This window comes from Hippoglossus stenolepis, chromosome 4 (genome assembly GCF_022539355.2).
Source record: "Hippoglossus stenolepis isolate QCI-W04-F060 chromosome 4, HSTE1.2, whole genome shotgun sequence".
Classification (NCBI taxonomy): domain Eukaryota; kingdom Metazoa; phylum Chordata; class Actinopteri; order Pleuronectiformes; family Pleuronectidae; genus Hippoglossus; species Hippoglossus stenolepis.
This window is the reverse complement of record NC_061486.1, coordinates 470,871-497,312: the sequence shown is the minus strand read 5'-3', so window position 1 is coordinate 497,312 and position 26,442 is coordinate 470,871. Positions and strand designations below refer to the sequence as shown.

Below are 26,442 nucleotides of genomic sequence, written 5' to 3'. Positions count from 1 at the left end.
GACTCTGTCCTTTAGAACCTGAAGTGAAGACCTGGACTCTGTCCTTTAGAACCTGAAGTGAAGGGGACAATAAAAGCAGCTTCCTAACTTCAGCAGAGAAACTGTTTATGAAAGAAGAAAATACTGTTGTAAGTTTTTATGTTACTTCCTGATGCTTAAAGCTTCCTCTGTATAAAACATGTTTACTGTTGTTATGTTTTGAACTTGTCACTGTTTGAATCTTCTGTTGTAAATAAAGTTGATTTAAACAGAACAGAGTGGAGTCAGGTTCTAACGTCTTCTTCTCTTCTTCACGTTTCCGTCAGTCGAATAGATTTTTCAATTAAAGCTGCAGTCAAACTGAGACTAGAACAGTTAATTAGCATTAAAGGAACCGCCCTCAACTGGTTTAAATCATATTTTTCAGATCGATTCCAATTCGTGCAAATTAATGAGTCATCTGTGCGCACCAAAGTTAACCACGGTGTTCCACAGGGCTCTGTGCTCGGCCCAATTTTATTAACCTTATATAAGCTTCCACTAGGAAACATTATCAGGACACACTCGTACATTTCCACTGCTATGCGGATGACACCCAGTTATACTTTTCAATAAAACCTGAACAAAGTAATCAAATAACTAAACTCCAAGCATGTCTCAAGGACATAAAAACCTGGATGACCCTTAATTTTCTCTTATTAAACTCAGATAAGACAGAGGTTCTAATACTTAAACACCTTAGAGACACATTATCTAATGATGAAGCTGCACTAGACGACATCATCTTTGCTTCCAGTGAAACATCAGGAACTTGGGAGTGATCTTCGATCCTGATTTGTCCTTTAATTCTCACTTAAAACTAATTTCTAGGACCGCCTTCTTCCACTTGCGTAATATCTCAAAAATCAGACATATCTCAAAAAGATGCTGAAAAAACGAGTCCAGGCCTTTGTTCCATCCAGACTGGATTATTGTAATTCCTTATTCTCAGGCTCCAGCAGGAAGTCGTTAAAGACTTTGTCCTAAATGCTGCAGCACGTGTCCTGAAGAGAACCAGGACCAGAGACCACGTCTCCTGTATTAGCTTCGCTACACTGGCTTCCGGTTAAATCTAGAATAGAATTTAAAATTCTCCTCCTCACCTTCAAGGCCCTTAACAATATGGCACCATTATACCTCAAAGAGCTGTTAGTACCTTATCAACCCACTAGAGCACTGCGCTCCCAGAATTCAGGCTGTCGTCCCTAAAGTCTCTAAAAGTAGAGTAGGAGCCAGAGCTTCAGCATCAAGCTCCTCTCCTGTGGAATCATCTCCCACTTTCAGTTCGGGAGGCAGACTCCTCTGTACGTTTAAGAGTAGGCTTAAAACCTTCCTTTTTGATAAAGCTTATAGTTAGAGCTGGTCCAGGTTTGTCTTAGACCTGCTCTTAGTTCTGCTGCTATAGGTCTAGAAGGTCGGGGACACATGACACTCGGAGCTTCTCTTTCCAGCTTCTCCTTCCTCTTCTCAATCGTTATCACATCAAAGTAATTCATATCCCATCAATACATGTTACTGACTTGACTTCTTCCCCGGAGTCCCTTTGCCTTATCGTCCACAGATCCAGGGCCGCGGCTGTGGCCACATCATGGATTAGGATCTGTGGATCACGTATCAGAGGTCGTAATGGTGGATCCAGTATGGCGGATTCTGCATCGTGCTGGCTGATCGTGATAATAAAGGCAGATCCTTTATCGTGTTGGCATCAGATACTGGTGGTGGACCACGACCGAGGTGGCAGCTGATGATGGATCCTAATGGCGGCAGTGGACAATGACTGTGGACTATAGTGGCATCCGATCTTGATGGTGGATCATGATCGTGGACTATGATTGAAGCAGGACTGTTTGATACATAATATTTCTCCTCAGATACTCGACCATTACTGACAATAATCCATCAATTCACTGACCTTCAGTTATACTTCAAAATGTTTACCCTTATCAATGCTGCTAAAACCTTTATCTTGGTGATGTTCTCCTTTACACGTGACATCTGTTCACTTGTGTCCGTCCTGGGAGACGGATCCTCACGCGTCTCTGAGGATCCGTCCTGGGAGACGGATCCTCACGTGTCTCTGAGGTTTCTACCTTCTTTACCTGTTAAAGGTTTTAGTAGTTTGACTCTTGTTGAGGGTTAAGAACAGAGGACGTCTCACCTTGTTAGTTTAAAAAGGCGCAGCGGTAACGATGTCTGACCTACTGAGCGGGCTACATGGCTTTCATAGTACTGCCATACAAGTCAGTAGACAGTCAGATTTACCTTTGGCCTCAGGGTACCCTCAGGTTCGGCTTGTAACGCTATTGCAATTAAAAGCCTGGAACACCTGATGACACAAAGGTACACAAATGAAGATACGTCACTAACATCCACCGGAGTCTGCATGAACGGGACCAAAGGTGTTATTGATGTGTAAAGCCCATGAGACAAATTGTGATTTGGGAATATGGGCTATACAAATAAAATTTGATTGATTGATTGCAACAGTATTTACTTTTCTCTGTTTCACTTATTATTCAACATATTGATTTCATGTTGATTTCAGACTCTTCAGTTATTGTTTCTTCTTCTCTTTCATTTCAGACTGAACCTTCACTTCCTTCTTCAACAGCTCCACCTTGTGGCTGAGCTGCAGAACAACAAGAAAACACTGGACTCTCTTTTAGTAACATGATCTTTACTGTCGTGACAAAAAGTTTCCACTGAAACAAACACAAAACATTCTAAATAAAAGTTTGGTCAACATTCAGTCACTTCCTTTTGTAAGGCATCAACACTTCCATCAGGGAGGGAGGAGGAGGAGGAGAAGGAGGGGAGGGAGGAGAAGGAGAGGAGGGTGGAGGAGAAGGAGGGAGGGGAGGGTGGAGGAGAAGGAGAAGGAGGAGGGGAGGGAGGGGAGGGTGGAGGAGAAGGAGAAGGAGGAGGGGAGGGAGGGGAGGGAGGAGGAGGGAGGGAGGAGGGAGGAGAGGAGGAGGGAGGGAGGAGGAGAAGGAGGAGGGAGGGAGGGAGGAGGAGGAGAAGGAGGAGGAGGAGGGGAGGGAGGAGGAGAAGGAGGGGAGGGTGGAGGAGAAGGAGGAGGAGGGAGGGAGGGAGGAGGAGCAGGAAACCACCAACTCAATATTCAGTCCGTCTTTAACATCATCGTCAAACTCTCCTGTACAAAAACGTCGTTGACAGCCGACGGCGGCTCGTTGTTCACCGAACGGCTCCGCCCACCAGTGATGTGCCGAGTTGTGATTGACGAGGGAACACGTGTTCATGTTATTTTAATAACGCTGACGACACATTTTACACATTTTATCCAATGAGCTGCTGCTGATGTCACGTGACGACCTGACAGGACGATGTCACGTCATCAGCAATGAGATAAGACTCATTCAAAAAAATGTAATAAATATAACAGGATGGTAAAGCGGAGCTTTTCTTCAGTGACGATGAGAAAAACCTGCGATTCGACAATGATTCAGGAACTTTATTTGTTTTCACTATATATCTGAAAAAACGAAACAAATCAACCTGCACAGACACAGGAAGCTGCATCAAACTTTCAAAGCATAAGTATCGATTCCAGACGTTTCATAATCCTGTTTTTTCTTCTCTACGCTTTCTGGGTGAAATTAAAAACACATTATCACGTTTAACCTTTAGTGAACCACCACATAATGAAATGATGTGTTCAGAGGTTCTCGTCAGAGCCAACGAATCAGAACAAGAAGCTGAACAACTCGCAGCTTTAGACACGAAACAATGAGACACGATTTCTGAAGAATCACAAAATGTTTTTACCCGATGACACACAGTTACTAAGGTTACGAACAACCACATGTGGCATCACAGACTCTTTGAGTACAGCAGATTTTAACGAGATGAGAACCAATAAACTGAGGAGCCTCTCACACCTTCCTCCGACGACGTTGTGCTGATTTATTTTGTTTTCTTGTCCATGGCGAGCGTGTCGTGCAGTTTGGAAACAGACTTTTCAAACTGGTCCATCACCAGCGTTCCGTTGATGTCGAAGAATGCCGACACCGACCTGGTGAACTCCGTTTCCCTCGAGTTCTTCGACTTCCCGTCTGTGAAGGAAACTCTGAGCGTGTACTGGTCATCAAACCTGAAACACAAACACATGAGGTCAGAGTTCACGCCTCTTCACCACAGAGTATTGTTACTGTCAGTCAGAGTAATCCGATTACTTCATTTCAATGTGTAAAAAATCTTTTTACTCCAACATGATCAAAGAGTTTTTGTTGAGGATGAAGCTGATCTCAGACCTGTTCAGTGGAGCTGATCATTGATCACTGACCGTTTGAGGGAGGAGGAGAGCTGCCACATGTGATCTGGATCCATTCCAGTTGGATCTCTGTTCAGAGCCACCAGGAAAATGTTCTTCTCTTTATACGACGTGTAGACAGTAAGGACGGCCATCATGATGAAGTACGTGATGAAGACGAGTTAAAGAATGATACAACACAACCACAGCACACCCCCCCCCCATATATATACTGTGGTTGAAGGATATGAGATGACGCAGCAGGCTAACACGGGTCTGGACTCAGGGAACGGGTGTAAATAATCCCACACCAGCGCCAACATGGCAAACAAACAGGAAACGGTGCAGATCATCAGACGCCCATCCACCAGCTGGAAGTTCTCCACGTAACCGAACTTCTCCAACAACACCTGCAGGGGGCGCAGCAGCAGGAGGACAAACGGACACAAGAAAGACAAAGGTCATATCACATGATGATGTCATCAACCTTTCACTAATTTAAAGTGACATCTTCAATCTACAGTATTTTTTTATCACTTCCTGTTCACAGGATGTGACATCATCATGCTGACACTGATGGGCTTCGTGTTTACGATGAACGGATTTGGAAAGAACTTTACTGAACGAAATTCCAACCTTCTTGGCAGCGTCGTCCAGAGAATTCTTCACAGCTGCTCCGTCCCATTTATCGATCTTTACTGGTTTCTCATCGATCCTCCACTGGAAAAAAAAAACACCCAATTAGATTAAACTTTATCAGAATCTCTTCTGAAATTTGCCTCAAATAAAGAAAAACATAATTACACAACTGAACATAAATTATTTCTACACGTTTCATAAACGAACAGATGACATCGAACATTTATAAACAAGTGGCTGCAGTGCTTTGACCACACCGGACCACTAGGGCCCTCTGACGGATCAAACTCTGATTTAACAATTTAACTGAGGAAAAAAAGAGTTCTTCAGTCTGTCAATAACTATAATTATTGTATATTATATACTCTGTGAAAACAGAATCAGTGAAACGTTAACGACTCTTAAACAAGTTAAATCACAATCACTCTGAATCCGTTCACTTAGAGAGAAAAACTCTTCTAATACTGATATGTATTATTGTGATCATATATACATATGATATTCTAAATCATATAATTTAGTATAGATTATATATTTATAGTGTCATTATTTCCTAATATATTGTTATCAAACTCCTAAAGTTTAACTATTCACTTAATAAATAACCAGAAAACAAAAATTTATCGAAGTAGAATGAAGAAAATAAACAGAAGATTTGGAAAGAATATTTATCGACAGTTTTTAATATTAAACTGAAAATTGATCAACAGTTTTTCACAGTTTGATTGAGTCTGACTTCATCACATCAATGAAATCAAACTGTATTTTCAACAGAGTCATTAAGTGTATCTCAGTTTAGCTAAAATCGTTTGGAGACGCCGTCTACATGGTTCACAGAAACCATCTTCTTCGTGAATGAGGACTTCCTTGATCGACGTCACCAGCTCGTCCGGCCCTTATTGCTGTAGAGCTGAAGTTGGACACGGCGAGAAAGTACGAGTTTGTTCTGCAGGAGTACCGTTAGCTGCTGGGTTCAGTTGAAGCGTGATACTCACGACTGCCAGCCCCAGCACCTCCTAGAAAAACCACTAGTCTTAGAATCCTGGGATATTAAGAGCAAGGGAGGATCCACCGGTTTGTTTCTCTGGAATTAAAGGACGCGTTAGAAAGTTTCACGCCTGTGACGACATCAGTTTAACACTCAGCCTCGGAACTGATGCAACGTTCCAGCACATTTCGGAACTTGGAATTTCGGCTCTGAAATTCGGCGGAATCTCGCCACCCGAGTTCAAATCCAAGATGGCTGCACTGAGTATCAACAGTAGTTTTTACTGTTTATAAGCACTTTTGTTATTAAATGTGTTGTACATAGTACTGTCTGTGTACGTGTTACCACGGCCTTAGTATGCGTGAAATACCACGTTATGCGTTATTATGAACTGGTTTTTTGGGGTGTAACGGAAGGCGGCGTGACGTACAGTTGACGTGTCTGTTACTTCCTGTTCAGTGACGTATGGGGCTCATCAGACACCGGAAGTGCCGTCACGTATAACAGCTATTTGGTTCAAACAAAGGTATGTGATGTTCCTGCTTGTTTCACAGTGACGTCACATTGTGACTCTGCGGCTCCAACACGTCATAGTCGAGTTAAATTAAACATGAAAAGATCTTTTAACAGTTTAAACATCGTCCTCACTTCTACAGACTGCAGCCTGTTAGCATTAGCATGCTAACGGCAGGCTCTCAGCAGAGCTGCTCACAGCTGGTGTCTTAGCGGAGACACTGTGACCTTTGACCTCAGACACAGACTCGAACCTTTGACCTGGATCAACCGGAGGAGCCCGCGTGTGTTCTGTACCTTCTCCAGCAGCCCGTTCCTCCCGCTCCTCGATGCTGCAGCCGCCATCTTCTCCTCCTCTGACCTGGACGCTTCTGATTGGCTCAGGGGCGCTTCAGCGACGACTGACGTTTCCAGCGTCCGCGTGGCCGTGCAGCGTGCGCGTGCGCAAGAAACGTTAGAAACAGGAAGTGAATGAAAAAAGCCAAACATCAACAATCACTGATCAAAACAAACCTTCATCACCGAAACAGAAACATATCAGTGTGATATATGAATATATATATAAAGTAAACCTGCTCCTCCGTGTTAGCTGATGGGTACGGAAGCCCAACGTGATGAAGAAAATAAAACTCCTGTATCTCATAATAATGAGATCGCGGCTGTGGGCGGGGCGCCGCAGAGCAGGGGGGCGTGGTCCGGCACGTGGGCGACTATACATCGATACAGAGACAGAGACACCGAGTCCCGTTCTGTCCTCCGGTCGTTGTCTTCGCGAGGTGCTGCTGCTCCGGGATCAGAACAGACGCTCACTAAAGGTCCGGTCGTCCTGTGTGTGTCGGTTCCCTCCTCACTTTACACTTTAACAATAAGCACCAGCACTGATCACGACTTAGTAGGACACATACAGGACGGACGTTTACTTTGTGTTGGTTTGAGTCCATGAGACACGTGTTCAAACACCGTGTGCACGCGGCCCCCGCTCCACACAACACGAGACGTGACGCGCACAGTCAGGACATCAGGGTTACAGTGACGGAACGATCCGGAGACAGGATCCGTCTTCATCGATTAATGACTAAATACATGTGATTATCAGTTTGTGTGAACAGAGACGAGCACACACACACACAGACACACACAGACACACACACACACTCCCGCAGACAGACCCTGGCATTTACCAACGTCAGGAATCTGAGTGTTATCTTTTGATAGGATAGGCTTTGTCCTTTTGACAGAGGATTATTCAAAAAGTACACATTTGGAGTACTTGATAGTATTTGTGGCAGTAGTCTAACTAGTAGTCCAACTATATCAGTTTCATGCAGAACCTATGGTAAAAAAGCTTTTTATCCTTCATCAAATACAGCAGAAGAAGCTCATTCTTGTTCTGTGGGGGGGACCTTGACACAGGATAACTCAAAAACTACAGTGTCAGTACTTTGAGGAAAAAACTGCTCTTAACCTCAGAACCGCTTCACAACGAATACCGTAAATGTGCAATCAATTGCGCACGCGAGAAACAACAGTCGGTTGTTGTGATGTTTGAAACACGAGGCGGCTGCTTGACCGCAGTCTCTCGACCATGGCTTCCCAGTCAGAATCTATAGATACTAATCATAATAATGAGAAACAGGATTTTTATTGTCTTCATCACAGTGGTGGAAATGGGCTTCCATAGATGGGACAGGGACCAAACTAAAAAATCAAAGTAGACGTTAAATAAATGTTTGTCAAAGACGATTTCTGTCATTTCAGGTCGTTCTTATCTCACTGATGTTTGTTCATGTTTCTGATCAGTTTGGTTTTATTTAGTTATTTGATTATATAAAAACAGGCTGAGCCGTCATGATTGACAGCTGACACTGACTCAGGATTGGTTAAGCTAGTGTATGGGAGGGACCTCTAATTTGGCTTTAATAGCACAAGATGGCAGCGTTTGTATCGGCTCAGATCAGATTCAGTGTGTGTGTAGATGATAAACATGTGTACATGTAGGTTGAGATGCAAGAAGGACAGGACACACAGTGGTCTCAGGTCATTTAGTTTTTCTTGGTCTCCTCCTCGCCGTCATATAAAACTAGTGAATCACTATAGAAACATGGTCCATCCGTCTGTGGTGGTTTGGCACTCAGCATGAAAACACTGCATCAACTCAACCATCAAAGCTTCACACCTACTTTAGAAAATGTGCATATCAGTATCATCAGGGGAGAAAAAGCCCTTCAGCTCCATCAGACACACAGACTGTCAATCATCAATCATCAGATATTCATGTCACTCAGAAACAGGAGGCAGCTGAGAGGAAGTCATGTGATCACATTACACAGTAAAACAACTTATTACATTTGGTTTGTTTTTACATTTTAAAATCAACTGATGAAGGTTGAAGCGTTGAGACGTTTTCTGTGACTGTTTCTTTAATAAAGTTGTGTTCCCTCGGCTCCACTTTATCTCTGGGTCGCTGTCAGATAAACTTCATCGGCAAATTCATCAGAAACAAACTCAGCTTTTTTACTTTAATCTCAACTCTGATTAAATCCACTTTAGCCTCACGTAGCTATATTTAGCTCTTTTCAATATTTAACATAATCTATCAACAATCTGTTTCAATAATCTATAGTCAATATATCATTAATCAATAAATCGATCGACAGTAAAATAAACAGAAACTATTTAACTAAACAGTTGAGGTCATTTCCTGTTTCTTGTCAGATTTAAGATGGTGTTTTCACTGATGATTTAACAAAACAAGATGTATTTTCTTTTTATAAAAAAGTAATCAGCTGCTGAGGTCTAACCTTAGCTCAGGTTAGTGTTCGCTTCACAGAACGCCAATACGACAAGTTATCTCACTTCCTGCTTCCACCGAATTATTTCATCACAACTACCAATGAGGCTCGCTCGTCCTGTCACATGACTTTCTCTCCTGCAGAGTAATGAGGTGAATCTCCGTCTGGACTACAGTAACCATTTGGCAATCCACCGAAAATGATCAAAACCGACATTTACGAACTCTAGTTGACTTACTCTTGCTCATGTCGGTTAATTTGGTTAATACAATAGATGCATTCACGAACTGTCGGGTTTCCACTATGTTCCGAGCTGTCCCCGCTGACCTGCCTCACTTTACACATCAACAATCAACACCAGCCCTGATCCGAGGTTATTAGGACCTGAACAGAACTGAAGTTTAGTTTGTGTTTGTTTGATACGTCGAGTGTATGAGACACGTTTTAACACATTGAAAAAAAGTCCAACATTTTGTGAGCACAAAGTTCACCTGCTACACACATGAGACGCAGTCAGGACATCAGGGTTAGTGACCTGAATGATCCAGATTCATGATCCTGCACTATCGATTAATAACTTAATAAATGTGATTGTCAGTTTGTGTGAAGAGCGAGAGACAAATAAAGACACACTCCTGCAGACGGAAGTTCTTCCCCCAGATGACGACATAACACAGTGCTTTAACTTCTTTGTTGCAGAAGATGCGACGCCCCGTTTATCCAGGAACATAAATATGAATTCAGCAGGTTTTTATAAAGATCAGTTCTAAGTGTGATGATTAGAAAACATCAGAGGAGCAGAGTCTGCATAATGATGAGCCTCGTAACAGTGTGTTTGCATACTGTGTATTACATGTTACATGATTATCCCACTAGAGGGCGCAACACAGCACTCAGATCGTAAACTACACTGCCCCCTACTGTTCCATGTGTCTATAGCATTTCTTGGACACATGCACAACTTGTGCCTGAGACACAGGAGGCCCAAGTTGTCTTTGTTGTTACACATCGGCTCAACAGACGATCCACAGGTTTTTATTTTGATACTGTTTGATCGTTTCCAACCATCGGTGATGTTTCAATGAAGTTGATGAAATATAACGTGCAGGTGAATCAACAGTGAAAATGGTTCTGTCTTTAAGCGGCGTCTGTTTGATGGAACAGTGAAGACAAATGATAAACTGTTTATTGATCATTGATCAGTTACCATCAATTATTGCTGCAACATCAGTTTAATGTAAAATTAATCAGTGATCTGTGTTGGGTCGTCATGACGATGTGTTTCTATCGCAGCGGATCATTTTCACCTTGGTCTCACTGAGTCAGTTTTTGGTGATTTGCTGGTGCAAAGAAAATAAAACATGTTCAGGACATTAAACTTGTCGCTGCTGAGACGACGATTGAAAAACATTCATACTCATCAAACCTCTCATCACTTTGCATATTTGAACCACTTCCTGTCTGACATTGTGCTGAGTCAGCAGACAAATCCTTTTTAGTACTTCTTGTTGATTCGTCGGGATCTCCTTAGACCACGCCTCCTGCGGTTCTGATTGGACATCCAGGATCGCAGGAAGTACGTGTCGGGGCTCCTCCTGCGGTTGACAGTCTGGTTCTCCAGGTCAAACTGTCTCTGCAGCTTTAGGGCGAGGACCCGGTCCTGGCGCTCCTGCTGGATCTGACAGATGTACCGCTCGTCGAAGGCGTCCTGGCTGCCGGGCCGGCTCCTCTTCATGTCAGCGTCGCGGTCTGAGTCCAGGTGCTTCGTCTTCTGCTTCCTCTTCTTGCCCCTCCTTGAGGTAGACTGGTTGTGGATGGTACTGTCAGACTCTTTCCTGGGACTCTGCGAGTCCTTTGGCACTAATTTACATGACTGGAAACCAGAGTTCTTAGAATACGGGGAGAATGATTGTTTTCGACTAAACACCACCCCCGCGCTGCAGGATTCAGGAACTGCGACTGTCGATTCATAGTCTGAACTTCCTCTGAAAGTTGCATCACTGCTGTAGCGGATAGCAGGTACCCGGATCATCACGGACTGTTTCTGGAAGGTGTCCGTGTCTCCGGCTGGAGGATCGAAGAGCAGCCTCCTCTTGTTGGTGGATGTCAGCCCGTCTCCTGCAGAAGACACACGAGTCTTTGTGGCATCCTCGCCGACGCTGGTCTTGTTGTGGACCTCTGTGATGGGGCTGGTCAGCGTGGCCTTGGAGTTCACTTTGAGATTCTGGCGATCAAGCTCGATCTGTCTCCACTTCTGAAGCACAGCAGGACTGGCCTCGTAGCTGGTGGATTTCTGCAGGCCGCGGGTCAGATTCCGAGGCGTGGACTTAACAATGGTGGGTTCCAACAGACGGCCGTCTGGGAGACGTTTGGGCGGCGTGCACGGCGAGCAGACGATGGGCTTGAAGTGGTTGAGCTCTTCTGAGATGCTGTCGTTGCTCTCAGGGCTGATGGAGCGCTCGGGCTGAGGCAGAGGGAGGACCAGAGGAGTGGAAGATGATGACGATGATGTGATCACAGCTCGCCAGGTGAGCCTCCGGTCAGGAGCAGCGATCGGAGCCGAGACGGAGCGACTATTCTCAGAGGAGAGAAGGATTCCTGCCGTGTAGCTGTGACTGATCCCGACCTGACAACAAGAAGAGACAGTTACAGGGGAGTTCATATGAGTTCACACAGGACTCACTCAAACAATCCAACACCTGAACTGTGACCTTTCCCCTCACTCATTAAAAGCATTATCATGTTTTCATGTCTGATGGAACTTCAGCTAATCAACTAATCTGTGCAGCTCCAAGTGTAAATATCTGGAGATTCGATCACAGCGGCTGTAAAACACCTGAGGGACAAAAGAAGAACACGGCTCCTAAACAGCTGCTCTCAGATCAGGGGTTGTACCTGGTCCATCATGGCCGGCTGAGCGGTGACCTTCAGTTTCCCTCCTCCTACCTCCACCGGGTCGGTGCAGCTTCGACTCCTCTGAGCACCACTGAGGGACAAATACAGGTCAGGGCATCAAAACCACAGTTTGTTACAGTCGGGTGTTTAAGCTGCACGACTCCTAATGATTCTATGGTTCTGCTCACCCAGCAACAACTAACGAGGCTTTGGTTTTCCGGACGAAGGCAGAGACGTTCCTGATCTTCCTGATGGGCTCCTCGTTCTCGGAATCCGACAGAACTCCCTAAGAAGACAAACCCTTCATGTTTAACTGTCACGCTCCTGGACTGAACATGTTCAATACAAGAGTCAGACTCACAATGCCGTCACGTCGCAGTGAGTCGTCTTTACGTCTCCTAAACTCTTCTCTGTCGTCACACAACAGCAGCTGAAACACAACATACGACGACAGTTACAGTCTCACACAGAGAATCTGCTGCAGTTAATCAACGTCAAGATTAGAGTTCAACACACAACCTGACCACGAGCTCTGCTGTATTTCATCGATCAATCAGATCAGGAAACACAACATAAAGATCACGAACCAATCAGAAGAGGTACGTCAGGTCAGAAGTCATGAACCCTGACACCGTTCGTCCTCGCTCACCTTGTGTTTCCCGCTTGCTCCTGATGAAACGTCAGCTGACTTAGCGAAGAGAGCAGGACACACAAAGAACTCTGCAAAGACACACACACACACACACATCTGTAAGAATGACACATTACATAACATTTAGCTGATGCTTTTATCAACCGGCGGAAACAAACATTGATATTGTATCGATGCATCAACCACGAGGAACAAACCCAGAACAACAAGAATCAAGTCGGTAAATTAACTTCATGAAGCCAAACTACAAAGTGCAACATGTAAGTGCAACTTAACTTAATTTTATGATTTATCTTTGAATATAAACACCAGAGTTGACGATGGTTATTAAACATCATCTTCTTCACCAAGGTTTAGTCTGAAGAGAAGTGTCTTCAGTCTGGAGGAAGATGTGTGGACTTCCTGTCCTCATGTCCATGTGGAGCTGGTTCCACCGTTTAGGAGCCAGGACAACAAACAGTGGTGATGTTGTTGAGTGACAGCTGTCCCTCACAGTGAGGGAGCAGCTGATTGGCTGATGCAGAGCGGAGTGGAAGGGCTGTAAGGTTGGACCATGTCCTGGGTGTGGACTGGACCCGATCCGTCCCCAGCACGGTACCAAGTACTGGTGTTTTGAAACGGATGCGGGCAGCTATAATTATTTAGTAAACTAAAGCAGGATTTCTTATTTCTAAACATAATGTAATTGTGATTTCTAATTCTTCATCAAACTAAATCTTCATTTGAGTAATCAGCAGTAATATTATTTCATTTATATGCTAAGATCATTTCAGAGTGAATATTTGTGTAAGGTTTAGGAAGCAGAGTCTTTCTCTACAGAAATTTAAGCTCATCAAAAAGACTCAAGATCATTAAAAAATAAAAATGTAAAAGTGAATAATTTAAGTGTAAATTAAAACTGAACTAAAGAACTCAGGGTCCTTCTCACAATGAAGAACATACAGAAACACATTAGAACCATCAGCTCCTCCTTCAGCTGCACATGTCTGGACAAGTTCTCATCAGTGGGACTGATTCATCACCAACCGATCCAATCAGATCCATTCATTCAGATCCAATCAGATCCAATCAGATCCATTCATTCAGATCCAATCAGATCCATTCAGATCCAATCAGATCCATTCATTCAGATCCAATCATTCAGATCCAATCAGATCCACTCAGATCAAATCTTCTCATTCGATCAGATCAAAACTTGAAGTCCGATTAACTAATCGGATCAAATCTCCAGATTCAATCCGGTGTAAACAGACTGATTGAACCGGATCCCTCGGACCGGACTGTCGAGGCCTCAGTCTGGTAGAAGTAAAGTTTCTGAGGGAAACTCCTCCATGTTGTGGTTCTTGTCTGCGGCTCAGATTCAAACACGGAGCTGACTCAGCGGAATGTCCGCCTCCCTCTCCCCGGTGAACACCGACCTCTCCTGCCCGTCCTGCTGCTGCTCTTCTCGGGGTCACTCCTCCTCCGGAGCCGCTCCTCGGTGGCTGGGTGTCTCCGGGCCCGGCAGAGCGGACAGGCCGGGTGTCCGCAGGGCGGGCTGCCCCCGGACGGACCCTCCGCACACGCCGCGCACTTGGTCCCCTCGTCCTCCGGTGGACTCGACCCGGGGCCGCTCGCAGCTCCGGACCGGGACCTGCCGGCGGCGGCGCTGGCCGCGGTCCCGGGCCGTTCAGCGGACCGAGCGGCCGCCATGTTCCTGCTGAGTGTCCTCTCTCAGGTCCGCTCACAACAAACCCCGCCCTGCCGCCACCGGAAGTGAGCAGCCCGCCAACCACGGCACAACATGGCGCGAGCCCGCTCTGGTAGAGCTTCAAAATAAAACCACTGTATATGATTAATTTGATTCATTGTATGAAAACGATATGATTATAGAACATAATGAAAGGTCTGTAAAACAAGTGACGAACATCCGGCGGAAACAAACATTAATATTGTATTGTTGAAAGTAACATCAAAATAATTGTATCACTTGTTTCCTGTTCAGAGATTTCACAGTAAAACATGAGCTACTTGTCAGAGCATTATAACCGTTATACATTTCTAAAAGTGATTATGGATGATTAATATTATAAAACAACATACTAAAGAGAGTATGGGGCAACAGTGAGAGAAGACTGACTAAAACAAATGAACCCGACAAGTTTTATTCTGAAAGGCTTTTTTCTTACATACCGGAAGTACACACTGATATGACAGAAGAAGAAGAAGAAAGATGGCGGCGCAGTGTCAGTGAGGATTCAGGTAAAAACTTCAGTCTAAACAGATTTAAACCGGTTTAACCCGGATTAAACTGCTGCAGTTTCATGTCTTTTTTATTATATTTTACTTTATACATATTCATTTTCTGTCCGTTTATATTCCAACACTCTGAAACACTAATATTTTAATTATAATGTATTATCGATTTAATTCATTATTTATTAATGGGTTCATTTGTCGAAATTATTGATTTGTAAAATATCAGTTTATCATCAATATAATTCAATAATTATGATGTAATTGATTATCTGCACGATTTAAGGCCGTTTTTAACAAGTAAAGTTATGATGATCTATCAGAAATAATTTGCTATCAACTATAATCCGTTAATCTGACTGTGATGAACTACTTTTACAACCTCCGTAGAAACCAGCTGGTGTCTTATCTTGTATGAGATCAGCATGTTAACTCACCTGATGTGTTAGTTTTGGATCTAGTCTGGTCTGGTCTGGTTCCTGGTCTGGTTCCTGGATGCAGGGCATCAGGCCGGTGGTGGAGGTGGTCCGTCTGGGCCTGGTCACCTATCAGGAGGCTTTGCGGTTGCAGCAGGTCTATGTGAACCGGCATCTGTCCGGTCCAGCTCACGCACTGTTGCTCTGTCAGCACCCACCAGTTTACACCACTGGGATCCGCCATAAACCCTACCCTGCCCCCCTGCTGGACCAACTCCGCCTACTGGGGGCAGATGTCCACCGGACCAACAGAGGGGGTCTCATCACCTTTCACGGCCCGGGACAGCTGGTCTGCTACCCCGTCCTGAACCTGGGCAGCTTCAAGAAGGTCTGAGCTGATTGAGTCTGCACTTTAATATTGGTAAATGTGACTGGACACAGTTTGAATCCCTGCTGTGTTTTCTCAGAGTGTTCGCTGGTACGTTTGCCAGCTGGAGAAAACCATCATCTCCGTCTGCAGCAGGTTTGGTGTTGAAGCGTCAACGTCGCCTCATACTGGAGTTTGGGTTGGTGACAACAAAGTGTGTGCCGTCGGTATGACAACACTTCACTCTCATTTAACACATTCATGTTGTAGTTCTACAAAGGTTAATATGTTTGAAACATTTGATCTGAAAGTGAGTTTACGTCACTTTATATTATTATACATTATTAAAAAGTTCAGTTATATTTGTAAATGACAAAAAAAACAGTCAGGTGAGTAGAAGCTTGGGTTAAAGCGATGACGTGATTCTCTGAGAAATGATACAATCTTGGATACAGAGCTTCCTTATCAAGCTTATGAACGTTGTTTTCTTGTCATTTTCAGGAATCCACTGTGGTCGATACATCACATCTCACGGTTTAGCTCTAAACTGTAACACCGACATGTCGTGGTTCAGCCACATCGTACCGTGTGGCATCGAAGGTAAAGGAGTGACGTCGCTGAGCGCTGAGTTGCACAGAGACGTTAGCGTGGAGGAAACCATCCCTCACCTGCTGGAAGCCTTCAGAGACCAGTTCAACTGTCAGCTGACAGACGCACAAACAGCAGAGGATCATCGGCGCAGAAACTGAGCTGACGTGACACAGCTCCGAGCTCGTACCTGGAAATGACCTCAGTGTAAATCACAGGTCCTGATTCACTGTTAATTAATGATTCATTGTTGGATTCTAATAAAGGGTTTTGAATGACTTTTTTTCATGAATTAAAAAAAAAGGTAAAAAACCTGTTATGATTTATCAAATAGTATACATTTTGACTATAATAAAGAGGATGATATAGAAAAAAATGTCCTTAGAAGCCACAGACAGGACAGAAGTTCTTCCTGCAGATTATGAAGCAACGCAGTGTTTTAACTTCATTGTTCCGTTGATCCAGGAACATAAATATGGATCAGTATAAAGATCAGTTCTACATGTGAGGGATTAGAACTGACTGCAAATCATCATGTTCGATTCCCACACCTGAGGGATGGATCAGCAGCAGAACAGAAACAAACCATCTGACAGGTCTTCTTCTGGTTCCTGGTCTGGCTCCCGGTTTGGTTCCTGGCCGGTTCCTGGTTTGGTTTCTGGTCTGGCTCCTGGTTTGGTTCCTGGTCTGGTGTGGTTCCTGGCCTGGTTCCTGGTTTGGTTCCTGGTTTGGTTTCTGTTCTGGCTCTTCGTGTGGTTCCTGGTCTGGCTCCTGATGTGGTTCCCGGTTTGGATCCTGTAGATCTGGTGGATCCTCTGTGGAAATGAAGAAGTTTTATTTAAAAACCCCTCTTCTTCACAGGATGATAAATTGTGGGCTGCTGAGTGTGGAGGCGTGTGCTGCCTCCTAGTGGCCATCCGGTGTCTCTGAAGAAGAAGAAGTGTTGCCTGTCGGGAGTTGGAGTCTCCGCAGTGAACGGAGCTGTAGTTAGCAGTTAGCGGCTGCTGTAGCTAACATTAGCCGCTGAGGGTGATCTGGAGACGGACACGCAGAACATCGAGGAGCCGGGAGCGGACCACCTGCCCCGGCTGCCTCCCCGCCGTGTGCCCGCTGCCTGTGAGCCGGTGTCGGTCAGATGAGTGTTAGCTAACCGGTGAGTCAGCATGGGAGAAGACTGCGGAGTTAACGGGGACCTGAACGCCAACCTGCGGTGTCAGAGCACCGGGGACCCGCAGCTGGACCAGGCGGTGCACCGGTGGTTAACCTGGGACAAGGTGAGTGTGTGTCCGCCTGGAGGACAGCTTCACACCGCTGTGTGCTGCAGGACCTGCGGGGGGACACCTCACCTCTTTTGTGCTAAAACTGGTTTAAGACTCGAATGAAACAGACAATGATGATGATCTGGTAAAGTCCGCACATAATCCATATAAGAGGATAAAGAATTCATGAAACTGAAGGTTTGTGAGAAAGTGAAGCTGCAGCTGTAAAATAATTAAGTTCATGTACTGATGTGAGTCCACCTGAGGTCTGAGACCTGAGGTCAAGACCTGACACCTGAGGTCTGAGGTCTGACACCTGAGGTCTGAGGTCTGACACCAGAGGTCTGAGGTCAAGACCTGAGGTCAAGACCTGAGGTCTGAGGTCAAGACCTGACACCTGAGGTCAAGACCTGAGGTCTGAGGTCAAGACCTGACACCTGAGGTCAAGACCTGAGGTCTGAGACCTGAGGTCAAGACTGAGACCTGAGGTCTGAGGTCTGACACCTGAGGTCTGACACCTGAGGTCAAGACCTGAGACCTGAGGTCAAGACCTGAGGTCTGAGACCTGAGGGTCAAGTGGTGTGAGGAGGTGTGAGGAGGCTGCAGTGCGGACCTGATGGAGCTCAGCAGCACGAGGAGGAAACACCTGAACACTGATGTCAGCACTCACACCTGAGGTGTGACTTAATTATATGTATTTTATACATAATATATAAAATGCACCAGCTGTAGATCTAATCAGTGAGCAGATGATCAAAGCCTGAACTAACAAAGATTAACGAGCAGAAACTAGATGAGAAACCTAAGGTCAACATCAGATGATGTTTCAGTGACACTTTGTCCTCAGGTCACTACGAGCTCATCAGTCCACTTCTCTCCTTCACTTCCTGTTCGTCACAGTGGAGATTTAATCACTGCTGTCGGTTTATAAAGGTTATTTTAGATCTGTTCACTCTGATTGGTCCAGACCTCTCAGGTGGTCTGTTTGTCTTCGACCAATCATAGATCATTATCAATGACATATCACAGGTCGATTTCAGGTAGAGATAGAGCACAACAGAAGTGGATGTCTGAGTCCACATGGTGGCTCTGATTCATCAGATCGCACACACACACACACACACACACACACACACACACACACACACACACACACACACACACCACCTGGGTGTTTGTAAAGGTCACAGCTGCCGAGAGTGTCACTGACCTTCACTGTAAATGTCAACAGCCTGGACACACACACACACACACACACACACACACACACACACACACACACACACACACACACACACACACACACACACACACACACACACACACACACACACACACTCTCCTGAATCATTCACACTGATGTCCCCATGTAAACATGTGAGAGTCTGACAGCCGATTCCTGTCTCATGTTCTGTAGAACCAGTGGACCCGGGCTCAGGTGGAGTCTCTTTTGGCCGAGGCTCAGTTTGACGATCTGAGGACACGACTCTGCAGCAGGATGAGCTTCGGTACGGCCGGACTCAGAGCACCAATGGGAGCCGGATTCAACCGAATCAACGACCTCACTGTCATCCAGTCCACACAGGTCAGACCAGTTCATAGACCAGAGCAGATTTTTAATGATAAAAAAAAAAGATGATTCAATACCTAGTGTATCATAAAGTCGGACATAATGAATGAGTTAGTTATGGATCCGGTGTTTTTCATAATGTTAACGTGTTGTTTTCTTGTGTTCAGGGTCTGTGGTCATACCTGTCCAGGTACTTTGCTGACTTCAGCAGCAGAGGTGTGGTGGTTGGTTTTGACACCAGGGGACAGGAAGAGAGCGGTTGCAGCAGTCAGAGGTGAGTTCCAACAGACGTCCAATGATCATGTGACAAACCAGGATCCACATGCACGAGGGGGGCGGAGTCACCATGACATAACAATGTGTATGTTTCAGGTTGGCAAAGTTAACGGCTGCTGTGATGCTCAGTAGAGACGTCCCCGTACATCTTTTCTCTACGTTTGTCCCCACGCCATTCGTGGTGAGGAAACGCCAGTGATGTCATCTTCTGTCTCGCAGGACGACACACACATAAACACAATCAGCTGCTACACCTGTTTTGTTTTTGTTTTTGTAGCCGTATGCTGTGAAGAAACTAGGAGCAGCTGCTGGAGTCATGATCACCGCTTCACATAATCCTAAAGAAGACAACGGGTACAAGGTCAGAGACGCACGTTAAACTCTAAATAAGCTAATAAGCTAAGAAAATGAGCTGAATCTGAATATCACTGCTGTACCTCCCCCTGCAGGTGTACTGGTGTAACGGCGCTCAGATCTCAGCACCTCATGACAAGGAGATCCTGCGGAGCATCGAGGAGCAGTTGGAGCCCTGGAGCGCCTCCTGCTGGGACGAGGAGCTGGTGGAGAGCTGCTCCCTGAGGACTGAGCCCCTGACCCAAATCAACAGCTGCTACATGGATGAACTCACCTCCCTCTGCTTCCACAGGTAACATGTGTAGCGGTTCACCTGTAGACCTAGTCCATGATGGTGGATCCTGATGGTGGATCCTGATCCTGATGGTGGACTATGATCAACACAGGACTTCTTCATATACAACATGTCTCCTCACTACCATCACTGACAGTCACTCCTCAGTTCATGTGTCTGCTCCTTCGTTTTCCTTTGATCTTGAGAGGTTTTCTAAGAGTTCTCTTCAGTGCAGATTCTGTTTTTACATAAGAACAAATCCCAGATAAGAAAACATTGGTGAATGTCAGAATCTTCATAAAACAGTTGTTGAATGAGGCCCACTGATCCTCTCTGTCGCCCCCTGGTGGAACGAGTGACTGAACACCCTCTGCTGGAAACTATTTTCTCTCTGTTTCTCAGGGATCTGAATCGCAGCTGTCCTTTGAAGTTTGTCCATTCGTCCTTCCACGGCGTCGGACACGTCTTCGTCCAGCAGGCCTTCCAGACCTTTGGCTTCCATCCACCAATCCCTGTACCGGAGCAGAAAGACCCCGATCCCAACTTCTCCTCCCTCCGATGTCCAAACCCAGAGGAGGGAGAGTCTGTTCTGGTGAGACTCAGATCTCAGTTCACTCGTTTATTTTTTAGGTTCAGTGTTTTTGTAGTAATCGGTTTTCTTCTGAGTTGCAGGAGCTTTCTCTTCTTCTGGCAGAGCGGGAAAACGCTCGGATCGTCTTGGCAACGGATCCTGATGCCGATCGTTTGGCTGTAGCAGAGAAGTCTGATGGGTAACTGGGATGTTTGCTCAAAGGCACTTCAGTCCATATTGTCAGAGATAAAAGCTCTAACACATTCCTGCTGTATTGTTACAGGTGTGGCTGGAAGGTGTTCACAGGTAATGAGCTGGCAGCTCTGCTGGGTTGGTGGATGTTCTTTAACTGGAAGGAGCATCATCCAGACCCCGCAGACACTGGGAGCGTTTACATGTTGGCCACCACAGTGTCGTCCAAGATCCTGCGCGCCTTCGCTCACAAGGAAGGGTTCCACTTCGAGGTGAGACCAGAACGATTCCACCTGGAGAATCTGAGACTGATACAAGAGGATGATGATCTCTGGTGTCTTTGTGTTGAACAGGAAACTCTTCCAGGGTTTAAATGGATCGGGAACAGGATGCACGAACTCTCCAAAACAGGGAACACGGTCATATTCGCCTTTGAGGAGTCGATTGGTAACTGAATTTTTTTTAAATCCCTTGACCTTGTCCTCACCTTGGAGATTTTAACTGCAGCTGATTGGCTCTCATTTTTGTGTGCTGACGTCAGAAACGCTTCTTTCTGTGACATCAGGTTTCCTGTGCGGCAGTATGGTCCCCGAGAAAGACGGCGTGAGCTCGGCAGCCGTCGTGGCAGAAATGGCCGCTTACCTACACAACAAGAGCCTGAGTCTTGACCAGCAGCTCCACAACATCTACCTGACGTATGTGTGTTAATACGTACACTCATAGTTCTGTTGTCATTTTAAATCTGAATATACTCTTCTTATGATTCATTTAATACTGTTGTGAAACTCTGTCTGTAAACTGTTTGAAATCTTCTCGATGATTTTGATTAGAATTAATAATAATTATGTTTAGTCTGATTTAAAGATTTAATCTAGAATTGAACTTCAGTTTATGAAGACAGATTATTACCCAGCTTCCACCACCAGGGAGCAGCAGATGCTTCAGAGTGAAGAGGTAGTTAATGTTCAGTGGAGATGTTTGATGTTTAGCAGAGTTACCTCTCTTTTATTTTGACAGTCGTCTCTGTTGCTGCTTCCTGTCTGCAGGTATGGTTTTCATGTGTCTAAGACCTCCTACGTCGTCTGTCACCACCCGCCCACCATCCAGAAGATCTTTTGTCGGATCAGAAACTTTGACGGCGAGGGATCGTACCCGAAGTCGTGCGGTGGCGTCAGTATCGTCCATGTCAGAGACGTTACCACGGGATACGACAGCAGCCAGGCGGACCTCAGATCTGTAAGACATGAACAGGAAGCAGCTGTGCGAGGTGATGCTTGTTTTTTGTGACATCCTGTGACTCTGTGTTTCCTGTGGAGGTTCTTCCTGTGTCCAGGAGCAGTCAGATGATCACCTTCACGCTTCAAAACGGCGTTGTGGCCACGCTGAGAAGCAGCGGCACAGAACCCAAGATCAAATACTACACAGAGTTCTGCGCACCGCCGGGGAAAAGGTCAGCTGACTGTGACATCACAGCCTCACCCTGTTTCATCCCAGATCTCGGATTCATCAAGAGAAAATGTTGTTTTAGTATTTGACCTGACAAAGTGATCAATGATAAATCAGAAGTGATCAGTGTGTGATCTGTGTTGTTGTGTGTGTGGCTGTTGCAGTGACATGTCCAGTCTGGAGGAGGAGCTTACAAAGGTGACGACCGCTCTGCTCGACGAGTTCCTGGAACCAGAGAGAAACAACCTGATTCGTCGCTTTGTCTAACCCCACCTCCACGTACCTGGTCCCTCTCTGTGGTGTCACTTCCTGTTGTGTTAGCTCCTCTCTGTGGTGTCACTTCCTGTTGTGTTAGCTCCTCTCTGTGGTGTCACTTCCTGTTGTGTTAGCTCCTCTCTGTGGTGTCACTTCCTGTTGTGTTAGCTCCTCTCTGTGGTGTCAATGAAGTTCATGTCGGACTGAGGAAGAAGATAGAGACGGAAAGTGACCGAAGATTGAGAGCATCATGCAGAGAGCATGATGGGAACTCAGCAGAGAGCATGATGGGAACTCAGCAGAGAGCATGATGGGAACTCAGCAGAGTCCAAAGAAAAGAACAAATGTGTTTTGAGGTGAAGGAAAATGACGTTGAAACCTAATGTTTGTTTTCCTGCAGTGTTTTTGTTTTTTATAGCAGCCTGCTGATGCCAAATCATATTTCATCAGTTTTAATTATTCTAATATTACATTATAATTCATATATATATATATATATATAAAAAGCACAGATTCATTGATTGGCCTCAGGTCCTGAGTAAAGAGTCTGACTGGACGTTGTTACTGGGAGGTGGGGGTGGAGGTGGAGGTGGGGGTGACAGGAGTAGTTAGTGTAGCAGTCACATACAAGAATAACAGAAGAGCAGGAGACTCATATGAATTTGGATTCAATGATAAATCTTGGTCATTAGTTTATTATAGAAACAGTTATATATTTTATTACAAGTGCATCAACACTCCAGTGTCAGGTCCTGTGTCCTCCAGAGTAGGAGTGTACCTGGATCACAGTGCAGGTGTTCTGTCCTTCTACAGCGTCTCTGACACCATGACTCTCCTCCACAGAGTCCAGACCACATTCACTCAGCCTCTCTATGCTGGAGTTAGGGTTAGTTATTGTGGATCCACAGCTGAGTTCTGTAAACTCAAATAGACTCGAGTCATTAAAAGCAGTGATTTAGATTCTGTGTTTAAATCTTTAACTTCTTCTGTCTCCATGTTTGTTGATCAAAGTTCGTCGTGGTGACGTTTCTGCTCCGCACAGAGATCAGCTGTCAATCAAACACTGACCTTCCTTTATCACACATATTCAGTTCTCACTTTGTAAAGACAGAAATCTATAATTACACTGACATGAATGTGTTTGAAAGAACTAATGTTGCTGTTGTTTTCTAAATCAAAGTAGAAATCAGGTTGTGTGATGCTTTAGAACCTGTATTGATCCTGATCCTCATCAATGAGATGATTATTTGTTCTTTTCTTTTCCACATGTGAGACGGAGGTGAAACAAACTGATTGTGTGTCCATGAAATCACTGAACAAGAGTCACTGAACAGACTTTACTGATGAAGTGATCAATGAACTCAGAGCGTCAACATGTCCAACAGACCAACTGCACTCTGGTTGGATTTACAGAGCATCAGTGTTATGGGATGTTTGGTCACATTGTAAATGTGGAACCTGGTTTGTTTTTATCACGGCTCATCTCTGTAAAGTGTGAATCCACTCGTCCTCGTTGTATTTACATATTTAGTGAACGGGCATATTGATCTGCTGCTGCGTAGGTTTCTGTTCTTTTTGATTTTCCTGATCTGAACCAGCAGTTCCATTGGAGAGTGTCCTGATCGAGTCCCTGAGGGTTTGTCCTGCAGCTCTCATCACGTGTGTTTCTTATACATGTGTATATTCATTTAAATCTCTTATATATGTATAAAGCATTGAAATGTAATGTGTGAAGCAGCTGAAAGTTGAAATAAAGAATAAATCCAGTCTGTTCTTTTGTCTTCATTCCAGGATCTCATTCAAAGCTGATGGAGACAAAGTGAAACTCCTGTGAGAGAATAACTGAGGCAGTTTCCTCCTGAAACTCCACAAACCTCAGTTTTCATGTTCAGTCTCTGTCTTTGCAGCTTTTCTGCTCTAAAACAGCTTCATCGCAGACAAATGAGCAAAGTTTTCTTCCACTCGCTGATTTTCAAAACCCAGATCTTGTTTGTGATCTCAGTGGATGAAGAGAGTTCGTCACACAGATTTAAAGAAGTGGAGAAATAATGGTTTGGTGAAGTTTCAGGGTGAAGACGTTGAGTTGAGTCCTGACACACAAGCCACATATTGGAGATATTGTGATGTTGTGGACTTGAGGTCGTTGTGTTTATCGTGCTGTTGATTTTCATGAGGATGAAACTTCCCAACGAGTTTGTCGTGTTGCTTCAGTGTTTCACGTCGTCACCTCACGGACAGACGCTCCTGGGTCGTACAGTTTGAATCCAGACTGGATCAAAACTTCTTGACACCAAATTTGTCCGAGGTTTAACCCACAAAACAAACTTTGCTGCTTGAAGAGGTTTCGTAATTTATGTAGAGTTAAAACATTCGCTATTGACAAGTAGCTCAGGGACATTTTCCTCAGTGTAAACATCATCGGTGCGGAAACGCTCGACCTCGGCTCCAGGACACAGCCTCCCCGGGGGAATCCAGGTAAACTGACCCTGGCTCAGTGACTCAGGTGAGGAGGTGTGGTCGCTGTCTGCAGGTATGAAGTGACGGACTTCGCCCTGTGGAGTAAGTCCAGGTTCGTCCATGCAAATGGAGCATTTCCAGGTGTGGGAATTCTTCATCCTCTTCATCCTCCACGCAGCCCAGAGCACCTCACACAGTTAAACACAGATCTCACCAGCGTATTATTGAATTCAAACAAACAAACTTAATATTGATGGTTGGTGGTGTTAAATATTCTCATTCTTTATTTTAAAATTCAAATGCTATAATACAAATATATTCAAATTTTTCAAATTTCAACCTTACATAATCAAAAGTGAAAAATAACACAAATCATTTCAATTTCAATCACAACACGGGAAACCAGAGGAAGACCACAAGTAAAGAGAGGAAGAGACAAATAAGGTAAAAGAACGTCAAAGTAAAACAGGAAGTAACAGAAAAATACCAAACAAAAGGAAATAATAAATCAAAATTTCAAAAAATAATATGAATCCAGACAAGTTCAGGTTCCAATGATTCACTGTGATGTCTTTGTCAGGTGAAGATTCTCTAATGTCTCTGCTGATCTCAAAGAGAAAAGTGTTATTATTATTAATATTATTGTTTACAAAATCTTGGTTCATTTATTGTGAGACAATTTCAAGGTGTGTTAGGGGTTTTATTACAAATACTAAGTCAGTTGTACTTTCCGATCCACAGAACAGTCTCGGGGCAAATCATATCAAGGTGACCCGTTTCTTAAGTGTCTCTCTGTAGTGACCTTTATCCAGATGTTGATCGAGAGTTGAGAATGTGGTAGGACTTTGCAGTGATGTCAATGGAACATGATACTGAATGACTGAAACTGGAAAACTGCTTTCTTTTCAACGAATTACATAAAAAAACTCAAATTTGCTATTACTTTAATCCTCTGTCTGAAATGGTTATTAATGTATCATAGCCAATTAATGTTCGTGCTTTGTGAACTTTAAAGATATTTTAACATTAAAGTCACTTTAACCCAGTTCTTACAGCAATACCTTTGCTATCTTTGAAACATGTAAAACCTGCTGTTTGTGTCTGGTATTGCAGCTCTGGAGCCCTGTTTAAGGTTTCATTATTATGTGTGCCATATATTACTATTATGTGTGCAATGTATTGCAGTACACTTTAAAGGCAGCTGCCTCTAAACAGTTTGACATAAAGGCAGCTGCCCTCTAAACAGTGTGACAATGGCAGCTGCCTCTAAACAGTTTGACATAAAGGCAGCTGCCTCTAAACAGTGTGACATGAAGGCAGCTGCCTCTAAACAGTTTGGAAAAAAGGCAGCTGCCTCTAAACAGTGTGACATGATGGCAGCTGCCTCTAAACAGTTTGACATAAAGGCAGCTGCC

At 44.6% G+C, this 26,442-nt stretch overlaps 5 protein-coding genes across 6 annotated transcripts in view; 3 read left to right on the top strand and 2 right to left on the bottom strand.

Moving 5' to 3' along the window:
• The window catches only part of LOC118106630 (collagen alpha-1(I) chain), a 688,934-nt gene that overhangs the window by 199,399 nt on the left and 463,093 nt on the right, over positions 1-26,442 (top strand).
• On the bottom strand, positions 3,476-6,942 carry spcs2 (signal peptidase complex subunit 2). The gene is made up of 5 exons (XM_035154133.2): positions 6,726-6,942; positions 4,925-5,008; positions 4,538-4,698; positions 4,322-4,456; positions 3,476-4,129 (listed from the first exon to the last, which is right to left on the bottom strand). Exons 1-5 carry the CDS (start codon positions 6,915-6,917, stop codon positions 3,943-3,945), a joined length of 759 nt encoding a protein of 252 aa, XP_035010024.2. The 5' UTR covers positions 6,918-6,942; the 3' UTR covers positions 3,476-3,942.
• rnf169 (ring finger protein 169) lies at positions 8,457-14,524 on the bottom strand. The gene is made up of 6 exons (XM_035154099.2): positions 14,186-14,524; positions 12,765-12,835; positions 12,477-12,545; positions 12,304-12,401; positions 12,116-12,206; positions 8,457-11,846 (listed from the first exon to the last, which is right to left on the bottom strand). The coding sequence occupies exons 1-6, from the start codon at positions 14,457-14,459 to the stop codon at positions 10,716-10,718; spliced, it is 1,734 nt and encodes a 577-aa protein (XP_035009990.1). The 5' UTR covers positions 14,460-14,524; the 3' UTR covers positions 8,457-10,715.
• Positions 14,906-16,652, top strand: lipt2 (lipoyl(octanoyl) transferase 2). Its single transcript, XM_035154136.2, has 4 exons — positions 14,906-15,008; positions 15,452-15,806; positions 15,886-16,012; positions 16,287-16,652. The coding sequence occupies exons 2-4, from the start codon at positions 15,498-15,500 to the stop codon at positions 16,532-16,534; spliced, it is 684 nt and encodes a 227-aa protein (XP_035010027.1). The 5' UTR covers positions 14,906-15,008; positions 15,452-15,497; the 3' UTR covers positions 16,535-16,652.
• pgm2l1 (phosphoglucomutase 2-like 1) lies at positions 17,342-23,072 on the top strand. Of its 2 annotated transcripts, none has more exons than XM_035154093.2 (14): positions 17,342-17,647; positions 19,050-19,217; positions 19,370-19,476; positions 19,575-19,659; positions 19,756-19,839; positions 19,928-20,124; positions 20,509-20,698; positions 20,773-20,876; positions 20,961-21,141; positions 21,223-21,316; positions 21,435-21,564; positions 21,916-22,105; positions 22,186-22,319; positions 22,480-23,072. In XM_035154093.2, exons 1-14 carry the CDS (start codon positions 17,537-17,539, stop codon positions 22,580-22,582), a joined length of 1,878 nt encoding a protein of 625 aa, XP_035009984.2. In that variant the 5' UTR covers positions 17,342-17,536; the 3' UTR covers positions 22,583-23,072. The 2 variants fall into 2 exon arrangements, with proteins under 2 accessions (XP_035009984.2, XP_035009985.2); XM_035154094.2 differs by having other exon boundaries at positions 17,343-17,647; positions 20,779-20,876.

Bases quoted from the DNA above. Each gene is read 5' to 3' on its own strand.
- spcs2 (XM_035154133.2), bottom strand. From the start codon at position 6,917: ATGTTTGGCTTTTTTCATTCACTTCCTGTTTCTAACGTTTCTTGCGCA. The intron at 5,009-6,725 runs GTACAGAACACA...TTTTTTTTCCAG, and splicing joins GGAACGGGCTGCTGGAGAAG to TGGAGGATCGATGAGAAACC. The intron at 4,699-4,924 runs GTTGGAATTTCG...CGCCCCCTGCAG, and splicing joins TGGACGACGCTGCCAAGAAG to GTGTTGTTGGAGAAGTTCGG.
- rnf169 (XM_035154099.2), bottom strand. From the start codon at position 14,459: ATGGCGGCCGCTCGGTCCGCTGAACGGCCCGGGACCGCGGCCAGCGCC. The intron at 12,836-14,185 runs GTCGGTGTTCAC...GTGTCTTTGCAG, and splicing joins CAGCAGGACGGGCAGGAGAG to AGTTCTTTGTGTGTCCTGCT. The intron at 12,402-12,476 runs GTGAGTCTGACT...TTGTCTTCTTAG, and splicing joins CACTGCGACGTGACGGCATT to GGAGTTCTGTCGGATTCCGA.
- lipt2 (XM_035154136.2), top strand. From the start codon at position 15,498: ATGCAGGGCATCAGGCCGGTGGTGGAGGTGGTCCGTCTGGGCCTGGTC. The intron at 15,807-15,885 runs GTCTGAGCTGAT...GTGTTTTCTCAG, and splicing joins ACCTGGGCAGCTTCAAGAAG to AGTGTTCGCTGGTACGTTTG. The intron at 16,013-16,286 runs GTATGACAACAC...TGTCATTTTCAG, and splicing joins CAACAAAGTGTGTGCCGTCG to GAATCCACTGTGGTCGATAC.
- pgm2l1 (XM_035154093.2), top strand. From the start codon at position 17,537: ATGGGAGAAGACTGCGGAGTTAACGGGGACCTGAACGCCAACCTGCGG. The intron at 19,218-19,369 runs GTCAGACCAGTT...TCTTGTGTTCAG, and splicing joins CTGTCATCCAGTCCACACAG to GGTCTGTGGTCATACCTGTC. The intron at 19,477-19,574 runs GTGAGTTCCAAC...TGTATGTTTCAG, and splicing joins AGCGGTTGCAGCAGTCAGAG to GTTGGCAAAGTTAACGGCTG.